Raw genomic sequence first — 20,978 nt, 5'->3', positions numbered from 1 at the left:
AGTTATAATGTTCTAATTGCTTGTTTTTTCTGGTGGCCAGTCCTTATCCAGAAGATATCTGGGGTCCCTCCCACCATTGATCCATTTCATTAGTAAAACAATACATTCCAAAGGTTTTAGGAGCTCTATGCCAGGAACTGGACACAAAGACCAAATATTTATTTTCTATTATACCACAGTTGCATTACTATATTGCCTTAAATACTATAGAGTGAATCTTATTGAATATTTTTGAATTTAAATATATGTAACATTAAAATGTTATAGACGTATACTTTTCCTACAAACACTTTCATAAAATGAGTTAGAATGAACAGACATAAATTGATTTAAATATTTTAATTTTCATTGTTTCATTGGAAATCTTTTTACTGTACATTGTTAGGCTTAGTCAGTCATGGTACTAACAGGTTGATCACTAACTGAAAACAAATAGTAAATTCACTTGGAAAAATGTTATTGGACTTGAATGCTTAAAAAAAAAAAAAAAGTAGATTACCCTGGAGGTTTACTTCTTCCTTTTTGGTACATATGTTCTTGAATAACTACACCAGTGGTTCTGAGGAGGGGCAATTTTCCTTCCCAGGGGATATTTGATATTTGGTAATCTCAAAACTAGGAGGTGATATCTAATGTGCCTCTAATCACCAGGGATGCCCCTAAAAACTCTAGAATGCACAACACTCCCTACCCCTAAAGAATAAAGGTGAAGGAACCCTGCTATAGGTCCTTTGGGGAATTGTCAGTGTTTAGATTATATTCGAAGCAATGGTACTGGATAAAGTCACTAAGCTTTTGACTAACCTCTCAGACTTGGAGCCTTATCTACTCATTGCTTGAGCCATTTTGATTGATAGGGAGAACTACTTCTTACACCTTTGCCTAACTACTTCTTGAGAGAACAAACTGTAACTATCCAAATTATTTAAATATGGTTGTTAACTAAGAAGAAAACTATAAAACCTGTAATATCTTTATAGTTCTAAACTCTTCTGGAGGACCTTATAGAACTCTCCTGGAAAGTAGAGATGAGAATTTTAAAGATACGTTGCACAACAGTGTGAATATACTTAACACTACTGAATTGTACATGTAAAAATGGTTAAGATGTTGAATTTTATGTTATATAAATGTTACTTCCCCACTCAAAAACTGTATTTATGTCCAATTCTTCATATTCTCTTATGCAGTCCCCAGGACTTTTGCTCTTAGTTTATTTCATTCTTTTTTCTCAGTCTAAAGGGCTTATGATCTCTCAAGTGATTTTTTTCATTCTTTTCCAAATGCCCTTTAATTTTAAAGTTTACAAATTGGCTCTCTTGTTAAAGATTGGATAATATTTAATGGATTAGTAAAGTTAATTGATGTATTTCATTAAATTCTCAATTTAAGGAGCTATAAGTAGTCATTATACTGGATATTGGAAAAGAAGTAAATATGTGTATTAAGAATTGTAATGAAAAAAAAAAAAAGGATAGCATTACCTTAGACTAGGTAGAGGGAAGTAAAAGGAGGGGAAGGCATGGGATATGGGGATAAGAAAGATAGTGGAATAAAACAGACATTATTACTTTATATATGTATGTGACTATGACCAATGTGATTCTACAATATGTATAATCAGAAAAATGAGAAATTATATCCCATCTATATATGATATATCAAAATATATAAGTGCATTCTACTGTCATATATAACTAATTAAAAACTTCTTTTTTAAAAAAGAAGTGTTTAGCTTCAGATGCTTTTGATATAAACTCTACTACTTATTTCATGTATTGCTTTTCTTTCTTTCGATAGGCTTTCAAGGAAATGCTGTATTCAGCTCAGGACCAGGCACCTTCAGTGGAAGGTAAGATGAATTACCCTTTAGGGTTAGTGACGTAAAATCTTTTTTAAAGGAAAGCTGTGATAAACGGCAAAGTCTGAAACCAATATATCTTTACCCATTGTCTTTTTTGCTTTTGATAATGTGATCCATTTTTTTCTAATTCGTATTTACCTATGGTGAGTCTTGTATTATGCTTGTATGTCATCCGAGAACTGTGACTCATTTATTACTTTAATCAAAGTTTTATCTATGTCTTGCTTCCATCCTTCAGTGTATTTTTATATCTGTCTTCCATTCAACCACCAATCTATCTTTCAGTGAATCATTCATTCATAATTGGTTAGGGCAGCAAGTTTTTCCTTTGTATGTACTACCTTTAGAGTGGGACTAGTAAAACAATGGAGGATGTTTACTGGGTATGTGTGTGTGTAAGCAAGCATGTGCATAGTTATAAAACAACTGACATGAAAGCAGTGGTTACCTCTCCAATTATCTTTATTAAATCTTTTCTTTTTCGTTACCTCAGTTTCTACTCACTAGCTTATTATTTACAGGGTTAAGTTTTGATAGGTTTGGAGAGATGCATGTAAAAGTTGTATGAGTTCTGTGTCAGAAAATAATTAGGAACTAATTTAGAAACTATGCTTGAGAGAGTATTCCTTCTGAGGCTGGATATTCTTTTAAAAGTATGCATCAGATTTTTTAAGGGGAATGATGTGAAAACATATTTGTGAAGAATATTCTTACAGTGCATCCTGGATAATATTTTTATGAGAGCTCACTAGTATTCTTTGAAGTCATTCTGGGGGCATGCTGCTGCTAGAGGCTTATTTTTTATGACATATGATAGATGATTAAAGTATTTAATAAGACTGTAGCTCTATAAATATAAATCTTATTTGTTTAATGACACAGAAATACATGTTTTTCATCTTGAAACATTCTGAATTAAAAATGTGCTTCTTCACACCATGTCAATATTTTATCTCTTACTATTATAAACCAGCTAGGTATTGGCAACAAGGTATTAGTTTTATAACATGTCACTTACTTTTGGATTATAATGTATTTATTTCGTCAACATTTAACTCAAGACACTTAAGATTTGAAAATATTTAGTTTTTTACTGAATTCTCTCTTAGTGCTTAGGTACTGGGGAATGAATCCGGGGGGACTTTACAACACAGTTACATCCCCAGCCCTTTTTTATTTTTTATTTTTGAGTTAGATCTCACTGAGTTGCTGAGGCTGGTTTTGAATTTGCCATCCTCCTCCTTAGCCTCCTGAGTAGCCAGGATTACAGGTGTGTTCTATCATGCATGCCTGGCTGAAAACAGAACTCTTAATTGCAGTATTCATTTGACATTAGAGATATTAAAAATTTTCAGTGACAAAGAACAGTAGAAAATAAAGTTTTTGTATTTTTTTTTACCTTTTTCTTCTTCTTCAATGTTGTATGAGTTACTTTATGGAATTAATTTACTTGGATAAATGTTCACACCTTTTTTGGTGGTGGTGGTGATTGTGGGAAATGATCTGCCCTCTTCTCTCCCCAAGGATACTTCTGAACTCAGATGTATAAAATTTATATATTATATTTAAATCTATTTTAATTTTTCACTCTGAATTAATTTCAAGGGAACTTTTAAACTTCCTTTTGCCATCTTTAAGTGTCTTGGGCTAGGGGCACAATTCAGAAGTAGAAAGCTTGCCTAGCATGCCCCAGTTCAATCCCTAGCTCTAGAGGAAAAAGGTAGCCTCTTTTATTTGGAAATATTAATATCTTTCAATGTTGATTTGTGATGAAAACATGAAACTCTTTAACACTCAACTTAGGTCACAGAATTGAAACAAAAAAGTCACTGCTATTTTTAATTGAAAGGGATTTTAAGATATCATTTTAGATTTGTGCCTTCTGGGACCAAGTGAAGGTTGCGTGGCTTAATAATGACAGGATTACTGTTGATCAGTGTGTCAACAAAAGAGAATTTTAGAGGTTAAACCTTTTAGACTTTTTTTGTATGTTGATTTTAACCTTTTTTCCTAAATGTTATCTTTGAATAAAATTTTTAATTGTACATTTCCTTGAATTTCTGTATTTTTAAAAAGCTTTTATAAGATTACTTTGCATGGTATTAGACTATTTAACTTATTGGTTAAAAAAAAGCTAATTTTATCTTTTAGGACATAAATTGATGGAATGCATATAGTTTTTACACCAATATAAAATTGAAAAACAGTAAGTTGAATCATTGTTAAGTTGGGGACTATCCATAACTTTTTTTTTTTTTAATTTCTGTTTGTTATCAATACATAGGAATAAATTGATTCTGTAGTATGAAAAAGAAAATACAATGTCATTTACAACTTTTCTAAATAAAATGAAACAGTTAATTGTAAATCTTACAAAATATGCACAGAATTGGTAATTATAAATTACTGATGTAAAAAAAATCACAAAAACCTAAATAAATGGAGACATGTCATGTTACTGGAGAGGAAGACTCAAAATAGTAGACTCATTTCTCCCCAAACCTATCTATAGTTTCCAGATCGAAACAAGTTTATTCAAAAATTGAGGGGGAAATGCTGGGGAATGATATTAGCCAAATTTTATTATTACCTTGTGTACATATATGAATATGTAATAACAACTCCCATCAATATGTACAACTATAATGCACTAATCAAAAGTGAGGAAAGAATATTATAATAATAAAAAAATTTCTAAATGTTCATTAGGAGCAAGAAAAGTAGATTATTCATTCATTGTTGATGAAAATAAAAAATTGTATGATTACTCCAGAAGAGTCTACATCAGTATTTTCCAAAATTAACATACTGTCCAGCATTTGTTCTCTTCAACATTCGCCACAAAGGAGTGAAAACTTATGTTTACATGAAAACCTATATATTAATATTTGTACCAACTTTATTCAAAATTCCCCCAAAATGAAAAATAAAAATAGCTGAATTTTAAAATAAATAAATTGATTTCTGCTAACTTTATTACTCCATATAGTTCCCAGAATTCTATAATTAGATAAAATACATTAGGTAACAATAGGTAGAGAGTTTAAAACAAGGAGAACATGAAAATGAAGATGAAATAATGACAGATTAGATACCATCAGTTCCTGGAAGAGAAGAAGAATATCGGGTTAAAAAACTAAGGAAATCTAAATAAATGGTGGACTTTAATAATAAGGTACCATTATTGAATCATTAATTTTGACAAATGTATCATACTCTTGGAAGATGTTAATGATAGGGGAAACTGGGTAGTGAACGTATGGGAACTCTCTGCTATCTTTGGAATTTTTTGGTAAATCTAAAACTGTGCTTAAGTAAATACTTTATTTAAAAAGAAAGTAGATACTATAATGATTTATATAGTTGCCAGAAGCCAATTGTAAAATTTAACTGAATTTTTAGAGTTCAGAGGATAGAGGAGAACATGATTTCAAAATTCACATAAGGGGGCTAGGATTGTGATTCAGTGGTAGAACACTTGCCTGGCATGTGGGAGGCACTGGATTTTCAGCACCACATATAATAAATAAATAAAATAAAGGTCTGTCAACAACTAAAAATAAAATAAAATAAATGTGTGAGGCCCTGGATTACAACCCCAGAACTGGGGAGGAAAAAAAGTTAGGATACAACTATACCTTAAAAGAAATTCACACAAGGTAAATTTATACCAGCTCCTCAGGAAAGGTCAGCTTTTACTGAACCTGAGATTTAAGAAACATTCTTGCTTTGGTTTGTGTGATAATAGTATCTCCAGTAACAGTTTTACAAAAAGCATGCAAGAAGGCTGGCTTCTTGTAATTCAAAGAGGTAATATAAAAACTTACTGTGACCTGAAATTCCTCATCTGGTCCTGTGCCAACCATTTCACTTTCTGCATTTCTTCCCTTGTATGTTAGGATCCTATCACATTGCTTTTCTTTTTGTATCTAAATCAGGCTGAGCTTACCCTTGCATTAAAGCTTTGCTCTGTCCCACTCTTGAGACTCATTAGAGTGTTCATGGCTATGTCCTTCAGGAGCCTTCTGAATATCTAGTCTAACGTAGTCAGTCACTCAATCATATTATATTACATCACCTTGTTTCATTTATTTTTTTTTTTTCATAGTATTTTCCACTTTCCAATCTCTTCTGTAGGTATGCATGTTTTCAGATTGATTTATTAATTCTGTATCTCTCTGGAATATAAGTGTCTTAAGACCAGGGATTTTTTAAAAATATTTTTTAGTTGTTGATAGACCTTTATTTTTTATTTATTTATATGTGGTGCTGAGAATGGAACCCAGTGCCTCACTCATGGCCAGACAAGCGCTCTACCGCTGAGCCACAGTCTCAGTTCCCAAGACCAGGGATTTTTATCTTTTAACTGTTTCATATCTAGTATCTCAAAGAGGCATGAAGTTTATATATTTACTTCTTAGCACATCAATGAGTAGTAATAAAAATGAATCCTTACATTCAGTCTTACATGAAGCCAAAGTATTGTTTATTTTAAAAAGAGTAAATTAACCTGACTTCTTTGTGGTTTTGTTTTTTTCTTTTTTTCATTTAAAAATTCTCCTGATCTAACACTTTTTGGTATAGCATTTTACCTGCTGACTGGATGGTTAAACATTGTTGCTGAACCTGTAATTTCAAAAGGTAGTATTCTTTAAAATGAGTAGATGATGTGAGATCCTAGTTTTAAAGGTTTTGTGTTTTTGTAGCATTGTGTTTTTTGATGCCAGGCCATGTTGAGAAACCTTATTCTGCAAACTGTTGAGGGACATGTTTTTTTTTTTTTTTTTTTTTTTTTAATAACAAGACACTAAACCACTTTTTCATGTTTTCCTTTCAAAGATAGATGATTTGAAAGAGCATGGTTGAGCTGTTTGAGGATTTGTTTCATATTATATTTACTCAGTTGAATAAATTTTGGATTCTATTTGAAATAAAATAGAAAGACTTATTGTTTGAGGGTAAGGATATAGCTTTATAGTACCACACCTGCCTAACCAGTATGAGGCCCTGGATTGGATCCCAGCACTTCGAAAGAAAGGAAGGAAGGAAGGGAGGAAGGAGGAAGGGAGGGATAGAAGGAAGGAAGGAGGGAGGGAAAGAAGGAAGGATAGAAGGAAAGAAGGAAGGAGAAAGAAAAAAGATTTATTGTTTGATAGTTTTCCTTTTATATTTTGCTTCTTGCTATTTTTCTGCCTTTTCTTGTTTAGTTTCCCCATCTTCTCCTCAGTCTTGAGTACAGGATTTTGAGGAACATTTTGATTTAGGTTCATTCTGTTTATTCTCCTTGGTTAGCAGATGTCTTTTCCTGAGCTCCTTAGAATTCAGCTTTTAGTGACATTGAAGATGAAAGTATGCTTGTAAATTATTTATTCTGATTATATGCTTGAATGAACAGAGTTCACTCTACTTCAGGCATCTTCTTCATTTCCTATGTCCCCAGATCTCTGTTGTTTTAACAAATATGAGCTTTTTTTTTAAATTCTGGAGAATGGAAGATTGGATTGCATTTCTGAAATTAATGAAATAGTTTTTACATGTATAGGATTACTGTTAATTATGTACATATATAATACATTACCTTTTCATGTTAGCTATAATCTTGTCCTTTCTCCCCAGTTTTCCATTTTGTTAGGCTGCATCATTCTCTCTCAAAAACATTATTTACATGACTTTTCTCACCAGAAATAAAAACATTTGATATTTATAATAGGGAAAGCTGTATTAATTTGCTACATTTTTAACTGGGTAACTGTGAAGGGTAGCTTTTCTAAAAGTTTTATGTTAGTGTTTTTTTATTATTATTATTTATTTTAAAAAATTTTTCTAATTGTAGATGGACACAATATATTTATCAATGTGGTGCTGAGGATTGAACCCAGGGTCTCACGTGTCCAAGGCAAGCACTTTACCACTGAGCAACAACCCCAATCCATTGTTAGTGTTCTTTTGCTGGTATTGTGCATTAGCCATTTATCGTCTCTTTAAAAAAATCCTTCTGCTTAAAGTGGTTTAATGTTTCATGAGAAGACTATGCCAGGGATTGGTAATGAATTAAACCTCTAAAATGAAATGCTGAATTTCTCTTTAACCACTGCAACTTTGTTTTGAGAACCACAAAGAAATATAGATGGCTAAGAGTGGAAGAGCTGAGCCAGCAAGATAATGGTCATTTCTTTAAGAATGACATATTTTCTTTCATTAGCTTCCTGTAAAAGGGATGAAAAGACCTGATTGATATTCGAAGTCATGTAATGGAGTTATTTCTGAAGGGTGTGCCTTATTGATCCTTGTTTCATATTTATGTTAGAGAAGGATTGCATATTCATTTGTATTGTGGAAATGACAGTTTGTAGATAACAAGGATTATTACCTTAAAAAACAGACTTGTGTATTTAAAGCTACTGCCAACTTCAGTGTAGTTCACTTACAGGAAAGGTATGCTTCTAAAGAACAAATAGCATTACTATTTGAATGGAAAAAAATATCTACTTCACTTTAGAATTAGAGAATCAGATGTAATTTAATGCTCATTCTTACACATTAAATAATAATAGGAACAGTAAAATTATATTATAAAAATAAATACAACCTAGAGTAGCATGCCGATGGAAAGCTGAAGGAAATGAAGTGCTTTGAATACAGGCTTATAATTTATTTTGTGACACTGTTGAGCACTTAATAAATATCTTCAGTGTTTAAAATTTTCACTTATAAAAATTTAAAACTTTAAAAATCATTAATTATCACAGTGCTATTTCTTTTATTAAGTTTGAGGGAAGGTCATGAAATAAAGAAAGGATAACTATCATGAAACAAAAAAACTCTGGGAATTATTGGTGTAGACTCTCAACTGTGGAGAAAAAGATAGCAACCATGTGAATGAATCTGATAATTTCAGGTAGAATTTTCTAAACCAGCCATTAGAAAGCTAGAACAATTGTTAAAGCTTAAAGTAGGTGAAGTTTAAAGTAAGACAGGTTCCTCTTTGGCCTTTCATTTTCCTTAGGTAAGGCTACTTTAGTTGTTTGATGAAGAAACAGTGAAAAAAGGTAGAAAGAAGCATAAGAAGATATAACCAGCGATGGTTTTCCAGCACTAGGTATATATTATTGAATAACAGAAAAATTCCTTCCTTCAAGTTAATTATCACTCTCGAAAAATAATTTAATAGAGCAACAACTGGGACTGGGGATATGGTTCAAGCGGTAATGCGCTCGCCTGGCATGCACGGGGCGCTGGGTTCGATCCTCAGCACCGCATAAAAATAAAACAAAGATGTTGTGTCCGCCGAAAACTAAAAAATAAATATTAAAAAAAATCTCTCTCTTTAAAAAAAAATCAGGTTTTCTCTCTGTCATGCTATTGGCTATGATGATTGTTGCCTACCATTAAAACCATTAATTCGTTAAGGATTATAAAATGATTATATTCTCATGTACCTGTGTTTATTAGTTAGAATTCTGCTGTGAAGAGCAATTTCCGTTTTGTCAGTGATTTAGTTACTCTTAGATATAGATTGTGTAGGAAAGGTAAGATGAATGCTTATTTCTTTTATTTACAGTTATCAATATAATGTTGATTCTTTGAAGTATTCTAATGAACTTATATGTTTAAGCATATTTGGTATTTTTTTGTCCACTGCTGTTTTATCCCCATTCATGATCAAATTCTCAACTTTTCTTCAGGTGGTTTTCTGGTCCTTTTTGATACAATCCTACTAGTCTTTTATGAAAAGTTTTCCTGGTGGGTACAGTGGTGCATGCCTGTAATCCCAGCAATTTAGGAGGCTGAGGTTAGGAGGACCACAAGTTCAAAGCCAGCCTCAGCAAGTTAGTGAGGCCTTATCTTAAAATAAAATTAAAAAAAAAAAAATAGAAAAGTGCTGGGTATGTGGCTCAATGTTTTTAAGTGTCCCTGGGTTCAATCCCTGATACCAAAAATACAGCTTTTCTTTGTGATATGACAAAAATTTCCAATCTGGGACCTATCTTAGTTCTTCTGTGATTTACTAGGGAGTCTTGCTTCCTTTAGTAGCTGTGTATTGGGCACTGCTTTGGAAGTGTCATTGCTACTGGGTAATTGTTTGTTTTAGCTTTCTTTGTAACTGGAAAGAAATGCATGCATATATACCTGTACGTGCATACTAATACACACACACACACACACACACACACACACACACAGAGATAAGCATGTGCATAATTAAAGATAAAATACATCGTTCTTTATAGTTTGGATTTTTAATAAATATGCTTTGGATTTGAAAAGGCATCTGCTCTAGCTGAGACATTATGATGCTTAGAATTGAATAATGTTTTTAGGCATGGCAACCACAAATACAGCTCTTTAGGATTAGAGTGTTGAGGGTGGGGAATGTATATTGATTAAAATTTCATTTTCTTAGTTGAAGGTTGAGAGGTGAAGCATTGTTTATCACCTAGGAGATTGAGTGCCAATTTGTGGCTCCTGATGAAAAATTGACCTGCTGTGTGCTTGTACCAAGAGATGCAATCAGTGAGATTAGAAAAGGAAATTGAATTTATATTGGTGTGTTATCACATGCAATTAATTTTACATATACACCCAAGGCACATGAATCTTATTTGAGATTGAAATGTCTGTAACCATTGGAAATCTAGTGTTATTAAGTATATTTAAGAGTTTCTATTGTTTCACAATTACTGTTTAATTCTAAAACATGTTTGTCAGAATGGGTCATTATAGTAAGAAAATGAAGTAGCTAATTTTGTGCATTCCTTTAAAATAGATCAAAATAAAATAATTTATATTGTAAAATTTATTGTTTTATGTTAAAAATACAGAAAAATATAGAACTCTTGCATGTTAGTAAAAAAAATGTGTTGTAATCTTTCCAAAAGACTGTGACTCATTTTCACTTAAGGGAAATGTGATATGGTTAACTCAACACAGGAAATAAATGAGGTAAATAAGTTTAAAACAGGAATTTTTAAGAACACAAAAATAATATATCATATTAGGTAGATATCTTCAGAAATAATTTATTCATAATGACTATAAAATAATCTTTATAAATGAAGTAGTAAGAGAATGATTAAAGGAGGAGAAGGAATTTAAGGTTTTTTAAATGAGCACAGTTATCTTTCTCTTTCTATGGAAAATTATATTATAAAATCATTACCTATAAAGACACAATCACAATATAACGATATAATTTGACCAATATAATTTCCCACTATTTCCCCTTGCTCTCCCTTTCCCTCTCCTCCTGGACCTCCTTCTCTCCTCTACTGATCTTCCTTTGATTTTCATGAGATCCCTCTTGCCACCTTTCTCTCATTTTTCTCTCAAGCTTCTACATATGAGAGAAAGCATATGGCTCTTGACCTTCTGAGTTTGGCTTATTTCACTTAAAATAATATTCTCAAGTTTCATCCCTTTTTCTTCAAATTACATTATTTCATTGTTCTTTATGCTGAAGAAAACTTCATTGTTATATGTACCATATTTTCTTTATTCATCTATGCATTAATAGACACTAGGCTGGTTCCATAGTTTGCCGATTGTGAGTTGTGCTGCTGTAAACATGGGTATGCATGTATCACTACAGTATGATGACTTTAATTCTTTAGGATATATACCAAGACAAGGTATAGCTGGATCATATGATACCATGCCTAGTCTTTGAGGAATCTTTATACCGATTTTCATAGTGATTGTTCTAGCTGAAGGGGAGGACCTTCTAGGTACAGAAAAGAAATAGAACAAAGCCAAAGGGGTACAAACATATGAGACATTCAGGGAAGATTTATTAGAACACTTTAAATGAACAGAGAATAAGTATAGGAGAATAGTGAGCTGTGAGTATATGAGGCCAGGTTACCAAGGACCTTAAATAATTTAAGAAGTTGAACTTTATTTGGTAAACTAGTATACTCTGACATTAGGGTTCATTAGTTTAATACAGATTGAATTTAGAGACTTTTGTGAGTTCTTTGAATCCTTAAATACTTAAGCTTGGTGCTATTTTGAACTGATTTCACAGAGGAATGCAGACTTCAGTTATGGTACCATGTAGTCTCCTGCTGTCCTTTTTTCTAATGATTCTCATAGTTGTGTTTTTTTCCCTTTTGGGATCTGCCCTTTATCAGCAAATTAAGCATCTGTATAATTAAGCATTTGTTTTTAAAGAAAAATTTCCCCCAGAATGAAATGTCTAGTGTACATTTTAAAAAGATAATTTTAAAAACGCTGTAGTCTTATAGGCATGTAGTGTCAAGAAAAGCAGTTTTTCTTTCCAGGTAAATATACTTTTAACAGCTTTATTGAGTTATAATTGATACTAAAAATGTATATATTTAAGGTGTACAATTGATAAGTTGTGATATTTGTATACACTGGTGAAACAATCACCAGTTAAGATAGTAAACATCTATCACTCTCCAAACTTTTTTCATAATTGCATCCTATCCTTCCTCAGTCAACTACTGATCTGCTTTCTTTCAGTATTGATTAGTTTCCATTTTATAAAGTTTTATGAATTTTTGTTACTCTGACTTTTTCATTCAACCTAATTATTTTCAGATTCCAGAGTGCTTCTGCCATTTTACATTTCCACCTCCAATTTGTGAATGTTCCATTTTTCCATGCCTCCACCGATACTTGGTATAGAGAGTCTATTTAATTTTGGCTATTGTAATAGGAATGTAATGATATCTCATTATGTTTTTAATTTACATTATCCAAATGACTAACAATATTGAAGATTTTCCTTTTATTTGCCATTTATGTATTTTCTTTGGGGGTAATGTCTATTCAAATCTTTTGTCCATTTTAAAAATTGTGTTGCCTGCCTGCCTCACTGCTCTCTTTCCTCTCTGTTTAAACCAGGGACATTCTACCATTGAGCTATGCCCCCAGCTCTTTTCTTTTTATTTTGAGATAGGGTTTCATTAAGTTTGCTGAGTCTGGCCTTGAATTTGCAGTCCTTCTGTTAGCGTCCTGATTTGCTGGAATTATAGGTGTGTGTGTTACCTCACCCAATTTATTTTCTTATTCTTGAGTTTTGAGAGTTCTTTTTATATTTTAGATAAAAGATGTAGACTTTCCAAAGATTTTTCTCCCAATCTATGGTTTGTCTTTTCATGAACAATCTTTATAAGAGTGAAAGTTTTAAATTCTTTTATAAGACAGTGTTTTTGGTCTAATCTAAGAATTCTTCGCTTAATTCATCAAGGTCACAAAAATTTTCTTCTGTTTTTTCATCTTAAAAGTTTAGGGTTTTAGATCTTATACTTAGGCCATGACCATTTTGGTCTTTTTTTTTTTCTTTTTCTTTTTTTTTGTATATGATGTGAGGTATGGAATGAAGTACATTTTTTTTTTGCACATACATATTAGTTGTTACAGAATCATTTGTTGAAAAGATGATCCTTTATCCATTACATTGTCTTTGCATATTTGTCAAAAAATCCGTTATCCTTATATATTGTGTATCTGTTTCATGATTACTGTAGCTTTAATAATAGGTCTTAAAATCAAGCAGTTTTAGTCCTCTGGCTTGGCTTCCCCCCCTCCCAAGATTGTTTTGGCTATTTTAGATTCTTTGTATATGAAGTTTAGAATATACTGTCCATTTCTACAAAAAATTTTCCGGAGATTTTGATGTGTTTGTATCAAATTCTAGGATCTATTTGGGGATCATTGACATCTTAACATTTGATCTTTTGATTGTGAAGAAGATATGTATCTTCATTTGGTTCTCTTTAATTTCTTTCAATAGTGTTTTGTAGTTTTCTACATTTTTTAATTTATCCCTAAGTAGTTTATATTTTTAATGGTATAAATCATGCTGTTTTTTCATTTCAATTTCTAATGGTTCATTGCTAGGATATAAAAATAGAAGTAAGATTGATTTTTATATATTGATATTGAAACCTGAAAACTTACAAAATTCACTTATTCTAGTAGTTTTTTTCCCCATGTTATATGTTACTGAAGACACTTTTATCTCTACCTTTTCAATCCTGATGCCTTTTATTTCTTTTACTTGCCCAGTTTCACTGGGCCAAATCACCAATAAAATCTATGGTGGAAGTGGTGACATCTCTTCTACTCCTTTTAAGAGTTTTTCCTATATTTTTTGAGATGGTCATGATTTTTTTCTTTTTAATTTGTTAATATGCTGAATAACATTGTTTGGTATTCATATGTTAATTGAGTATGCATACCTGGGATTAACCCTACATGGTCATTGTATAGCCTTTATATTATTGCTGAATTAGGTTTACTAACATTTTATTAGCATTTTTGCTATATTTATAGGAGATATTTGTAGGTATCTTTTGTTATAGAGTCTCATTTTGTTTTGGCATCAGGTAGTGTTGACTTCATAAAATGAGTTGGGCCAGGCACAGTAGCAATATACTTGTAATCCCAAATATTTAGGAGACTGAGGCAGAAGGATTATAAATTTGAGGCTAGCTGGGCAATTTAGTGAGACCCTGTATCTCAGTGGCAGAGTCCTTGCAGCACACATGATGTTCTGGGTTTGATTTCCTAGTCCCAATGAGGATGGAGGGAGGAAGGGAGAGAGTGTGTGTTAGGAAAACCTCTTTTTCCTCCTTAATTTTCTTTTGAACAGTTTGTTTTGAGTTGTTATTTTCTTCCTTAACTGTTTGATAGAATTCACCAATGAAAGAGTCAGGAGTTTTCTTTGTGGGAAGATTTTAATAGGTAAGTGTAGGTTATCCATTTTTCTTGAGTGAACTATTGTTATCCTTAAAAGGAATTTGTTCATTTTAATCTTAGTTGTCAAAATTATTGGCACAGAGTTATTCATAATATTCCCCTTTTTTGCCGGGGAGTAATGGGGGGTTGAACTCAAGGGTACTTTACGCTGAGCTACATCCCCAGACCTTTAAAAATTTCTTTTTATTTTGAGATAGGGTCTTACTAAGTGGCTTAGGGCCTTGCTAAGTTACTGAGACTGACTGTGAATTTGTGATCCTCTTGCCTCAGCCTCCTGAGCTGCTAGGATTATAGGTACGTGCCACCATGCCTGTCCCCTTATCTTTTTAATGGCAATAGAATCTGTACTTTGTCATTTCTATATCCTTAGAAATAGAAATCATTTCTAATGATTTCTATCATTTCTCCTGTTGGCAGTTTGTTTTGTTACATTTCTCTCCCTCTTTGTCTTTCTTCACCATCATCATCAATCCAGGTCATCAGGTTTATTATTCTCATCAAAGAACTAGTTATTGATTTCATTGATTTTTGATTTCCTTTTTGATCTTTATTATTGCCTTTCTTTTGCTTTCCTTGAGTTTAATTTGTCTAGATACCAGGTATAGTTATTTGAAGGTAATGTTACTTCAGAAAATTAAACTTGATCAAAGTCTTTATTATTGTAAATAGAAATAGGAAAGTAATGACTTCATTCTTCTTTATTCAGTAGACTTTTGGATTCTAATTTGGAGCACCAAACTTAAGAATTCAGATTCACTATAACAGTTTTCTAGGGTAAACAAATTTGTAAATGGACAAACCATGTGATAATGAATTCTGGAAATCGTAGGATATTAGAGGAGCTATAGATCTTAGAGATTTCCTTATTTTTTCAGCTAGGAAACAAAACCAGAAACTGTTTATCTAATGTTAACAACAAATGATCAGTGATAAATGTTGAAGATTGGATTTCAAGTTTCTAGAGATCATTTTAGCATTCTTTCTACTAAGCTATCTTGTCATCAAAATATGGCTCAGAAGAGTGTTGCTAGAGGTCTTGAAATCATGAGAAAAAATCCGTGATCAACAACCAAAAGTTAGAGAAGTTGTTCTAATCTTAACAAAAAATTGAGCTGTCAACATGGTTCCCAGTTCTTAGAAGTAGTTAGTGAGAGATGGGACAGTTCCTAGAGTGGAATGTCATAGATGTATCCATATACTACATAAACCTCTGACTACATTCATCGTGCAGTTGTTTCTATCTGAATCTGTGTTTCTTTGGTAATTGCCAGTCACCGATATGAGCATTCTTGCTGAAGCCTTTGCCCCCAGTAATAAAATAGTGCTGATACCAGCTTGAAATTCCCAGGGGGTGGTTTGTAAGAGGCACATTCTTCAATTCTAAGGCAGGGTTAAGGATTGCCTTTTCCTGCCCACATTAGGGCCATTCCCTCCCCAGCCCCAGTCCCCATATCAAACAAGATCTCTGGAAAGTTTTGTTATTTCTAATTTATAAAAAGAAATACTTTATTTTGTTTAGAAGATTACTTTCTTCTAGAGTGTTTGTGTCCTACTCCAGTCCTTTTTCCCCAAGTTAGAGCCCCAATTTCATTGCATTTTGTATGTATTTGAGTTTCTACTCATTTTACCATTTGGAGATGTGTCTAGTGGTATGTATGATAAATATATACTTAGATGCATGTATGTAAATAATCAATAGATTTTAGAGATTAATTGATCCATTACTTTGTAAAGAATGTTCTCTGATATATTGAATAATTTATGAGCAGAGCATTGTTTTGTGGCCAAAAAAGTTTGGGAGACATTTAAATAAAAATAGCTTATTATTATTACTGTTATTTTTTTTTTAGGTCTAGGATGTTTCAGGGCATTTTTTTTTTCCTATGGATTAGGTTGAACTTTTGGTACTTATTTATTTGTTGTTTAAAGTAGTTATATCTCATGTTTATTTAAATGTTTACTTGATTATCTCCCCAAGTATATTGTAAGCTTATTGAGTCTGCCAGAAGTGCAATTTAATAGGTTTCCTTTGGTTTGTGTTGATGTCTTCATGAATGTTAACTGATTAAATCCATTAATCAACAAACCACCTCATGGATTTAGAAAATCTTTCACTCCAAGGCTAATAATTAGCCTTGGCCTCTCAAAGTTTTTACTGTAGGAAGTGAGGATGAAATCAGACTGTTTTAGATCAGAATACCAGAATGTTTTTAAAAAGATGTTAGACAATAAGCAGCAAGTAAATTTAGAAGGAGGCTTACTGTCATCTAACTCTCATAATGAGCTTGCTCTGCAAATAAGATAATGATGCAGTTTGCAGAGTGAAATAGTATAATTATAATTTATTTTTATAGTTATTACTGTTGCTATTACTCTGTTTTTCAGATCTGTTATGTACCTTCTGATTATCATTCTGAAGTAATACTTATGTAAAGTCCCAGAAGTGAGTGTGGAGATACTGGTGGCATGAGTTACTACTGCAGGTGTTTTTTGATGCTCTTTATCACATTGAGGAAATTGCCTCTGTTCCTATTTTATCAGAAATTTCACCAGCAGGGAATGTAAGACATTTTCAAATGCTTTTCTTGCATTTATTTGGACAACTGTGTGTGTGGCTTTTTTTTCTTTTTCTTTTGCTGATAGGATGAATCACACCCCTACTTCACCCCTGCCTCCAACCCGCATGCATCATCGCACCCCCAAAGCTTTATTTTCATTTGATCCAGTGTTTGGAAGAGGGTTCCAGGGTAATTAAAAAGCTGCCTCTGGTGGTTGGAGGTCTCGTTCAGGCAGAAGCCCTGATTGCAGGAGATGCAGAGGAGCCCCTCAAAAGCTGCTGAACTCTGGAGGCTCCTGTTTGTGTTTCAAATAGCCTGTGGCCTGGCAGCTTATGAAAAGTTGGTCAGGTGGTCGTCCACCTTCTCCATAAGTTTCACTTATTCATCCAGAAGTAGTTCTCCATGAAGTCACAGAGATGGGGGTCTATGTAGGCAGAACCTAGGGCATGAAGATCCAAAAGGGCTCTGTTCAGGTTCTTCTGCATGGCCATGATAGCTTCCTTGACATCCTCCCTTTCCTTGCCTTATCCTCCCTTCCAGAGCTTCACTTTCTTCAGTAGGAGTAATGTTTATTCTTGATTGAGTTTAGTGTCTCTAGCATCTGCAGTGATATCTCCTGTTTCATGTTGAGATTGGTAATTTTGTATATTATCTTTTTTTCCTGATCAGTATGAATAAAAGTTTATCAGTTTTTTTAAATATGAATTTTTTAGTTGTAATTGGACACAATACCTTTATTTTATTTATTTATTTTTTATGTGGTGCTGAGGATCAAACCCAGGGTCTCACTTGTGGGAGGTGAGCACTCTGCTGCTGAGCCACAACTCCAGCCCCAAAAGTTTATCAGTTTTATTCTTGTACACATTTTTTTTTAATGCTTGTCTGTTCCTAATTGATTTATTATTTCCTTTTTATGTTCTTTAGGTCTGATTTACCCTTTTCTGTTTTCTCTTGGTGTGTGTGTGTGTGTGTGTGTGTGTGTGTGTGTGTAAGTAAGCTTTTGTCTTTGCTAAAACATTTTCTTGCTTTGCCAGGCATGGGGGTAGGCATGGGGGTACATGCCTAGTAATCCCAGCAGCTTGAGAGGCTAAGGCAGGAGAATGTCGATTTCCAAGTCAGCCTTAGCAATGGGAAGGCACTAAGCAAATCAGTGAGATCCTGTCTCTAAATAAAATACAAAATAGGGCTGAGGATGTGGCTCAGTGGTTGAGTGTCCCTGAGTTCAATCTCTGGTACCCCACTCTCACAAGAAAAAGTGTTTTTTTGCTTTATTTGGCTTCCAGCAGTAGTCCTGTGCATGTGCAAAATCCAGATTCTAGGCCTAATGCCTGAATGCCAGATAAATTAGTGTGCAAGGCTAAGCAGCTGTAGAAGGTCAACTTACCTCTTTAAGATTCTTTGCCCCCCTGGTATTGGGTCCTTTACCTCTAGATTCTACTCTTTTAGCAGCCATTTGCTACTTTGAAACAGATGCTTTAGGTAAATTCATTTTTCTTGGTATTAACACGAATGGCAGTTGATCTCTAGCCACTTCTTACACGGAAATGTGGACTCGTAAATGAATTAATTTTGAGTATTCAGTAATTTGCTTATATTCTAGCAGTTCATATTAGTTCACAAAAGCAAATTATATGATTTGCTCACCTAATTTTCTTTTGAAAATTAGTTCTTAGTTCTCCTAATTAAATAGGAAAATGCCATAGGCATAAAATTTCAAGAAGACAGTTTTTAAAAACCCGGTAGGGTGTGCTTATGGAAGAAGGAAAGAAATTCGAGATGAATGATAAAATAATTAGGGGAATTTAACCTTAGAGTGTTAACAGATTTGTGGCAGCTGAAAGTGACTAGTCAGTGTATACCCCAGAACTACCTGGGAATGTTAAAAATATACAAGTGCCTGACTCCTAGTCTGTATCTACTGTATCAGAATCTTGGGGGTGTGTTGAGAAATTTTATTATCAAACATATTTTTAGAGACTGTAATGGAAGGTTCTGACTAAGAATGTTGAATTATACTTGGTGGTGTCCCTGAGCTATCTCACATAAGCTTGAGATAGTTGTCTACATCTGTTTTCTTTCTCTTTAGTTTTCTCTCCAGACTTCGTATTTATGGAAAATATTTTAATTAATTAATTTACTTATTCTAACTAGGTATATATGACAGCATAATGCATTTTGATTTATTGTATACAATTGCAGCACAACTTTTCATTTCTCTGGTTGTGCATGATGTAGCATCACACCATATATGTAGTCATACATGTACCTAGGGTAATGATGCCCATCTCATTCTACCATCTTTCCTGCTACATCTCTTTGGAAATTCTGTGTTCAGTGTTGGTGGCTTGAAATTAGCTCTAACAGCAGGAGTATTTACAATCCAGAAATTGATAAACATACAGATCAGCCTACCACCCCAGAAAACAACTACAAGCACACTATTAGTTAAATTTAATAGAATTGAATAGATGCAAACTTTAAAAAATCTATAGGAAGGGCCTGGGGTTGTAACTCAGTGGTAGAATGCTTGCCTAGCATGTGTTAAGCACTGGGTTTCATTCTTAGCACCACATATAAATAACTAAAATAAAGGTCCATCGACAATTAAAAGAATATTTTTAAAAAATCTGTAGAAGAGTAAGAATGGTAGCATGATTACAGATAACATACATATAAATCCTGTGAGTTTTCCAACTTAATTTTATGTTATACTTCTGACCATATAATGACAGTACTTTTGTTTTCCTGGAACAAATTTTGAGCAATTTTAATTTGTAAAATAAATATAAAATTTTCAGGGATATATAGGTACCTAGGAAATGCTTAGACATAGACTTAATTCAATCCCAGAATAGATGTTCTAATTCTGGAAACACTGGGTAAATGTTTGTGTGATAATTTCATAGTGATTAGTAGCAAGATAATTGATTTTTTTATCATTTTAAAATAAAAATACATTTAAAGTTATGAAATAACAACTTTGACAAGGCCTACTAAAAAGGAGACTGAGTCAGAGAGGATAACTCAGAGGCTTCTAGAATAATATAAGCATGAGTAATGGCCATGGGTCAGGATATCTGAGATTGTGACCAGGAAAATTGGAAACTCTGGGACTAGAGCATTGGTCAGGATAGCTCCAGCTATGTAGATTTGGGGATTATGTGCATATAAATGATGGCAAGTGTGCTAAGATCTAAGAAGAAGTTAGTAGAAAAGAGAAAGACAAGGGTATAATCTTGGAGATACTCACAATTAAGATATTGGAGGAAAAATTGAGAGGATTATAAATTAGTCACAGAATTAGCAGATAAAAAGTGTTAATAAGAAAAGGACCTTTTAAAAAAAAAACACAACTTGGATCATTATTCATTCCATCTATTTAAGCAAGTATTCCATGAAGTAGCCTTGTTGAAAATGTGTAATATGTGTTAGATTTTAAATTGCCAAGTACGTTTGTCCCTGGGCTGTATTCCCAGGACTATGTTTTGTCTGTCTATTCTATCTTTTATTATTTTTTAAAGTAAAAGTTCATGGGATTAGGGACTTTAGGAACAGACTTTAGGGATTCTTGCTTTCACACCACCTCCATCCAGGGAAACAGGGATTGCATTCATCAATTCATTACTTAAAAGCATGAACCCTATAGTCCACTAGTGCATGAAAAAAGAACTATGAATTATCAAAATCATTATTAATGACACTGAGTTCTGTACACTAGGGGGTTTTCTGACCACAGGGTAGACTGCGCTCGCTCTCGCTCTCTCTCTCTCTCTCTCTCTCTCTCTCTCTCTCTCTCCCCCCATATGATTAGGAAGTACAATCTGCTA

The 20,978-nt window shown here is 33.1% G+C and overlaps 1 protein-coding gene across 1 annotated transcript in view; it reads left to right on the top strand.

The window, feature by feature from the left end:
• The window catches only part of Xpr1 (xenotropic and polytropic retrovirus receptor 1), a 167,135-nt gene that overhangs the window by 25,905 nt on the left and 120,252 nt on the right, over window positions 1-20,978 (top strand). Inside the window, exon 2 of the mRNA XM_076873044.2 lies at window positions 1,801-1,852. Within this exon, the coding sequence (XP_076729159.1) occupies window positions 1,801-1,852 (52 nt within the window). The remainder of the gene's footprint in view (window positions 1-1,800; window positions 1,853-20,978) is intronic.

This window comes from Callospermophilus lateralis, chromosome 13 (genome assembly GCF_048772815.1).
Source record: "Callospermophilus lateralis isolate mCalLat2 chromosome 13, mCalLat2.hap1, whole genome shotgun sequence".
In the NCBI taxonomy this organism is placed as follows: domain Eukaryota; kingdom Metazoa; phylum Chordata; class Mammalia; order Rodentia; family Sciuridae; genus Callospermophilus; species Callospermophilus lateralis.
Note: the sequence above shows the minus strand (reverse complement) of the source record. Positions and strands in the feature narration are given on the sequence as shown.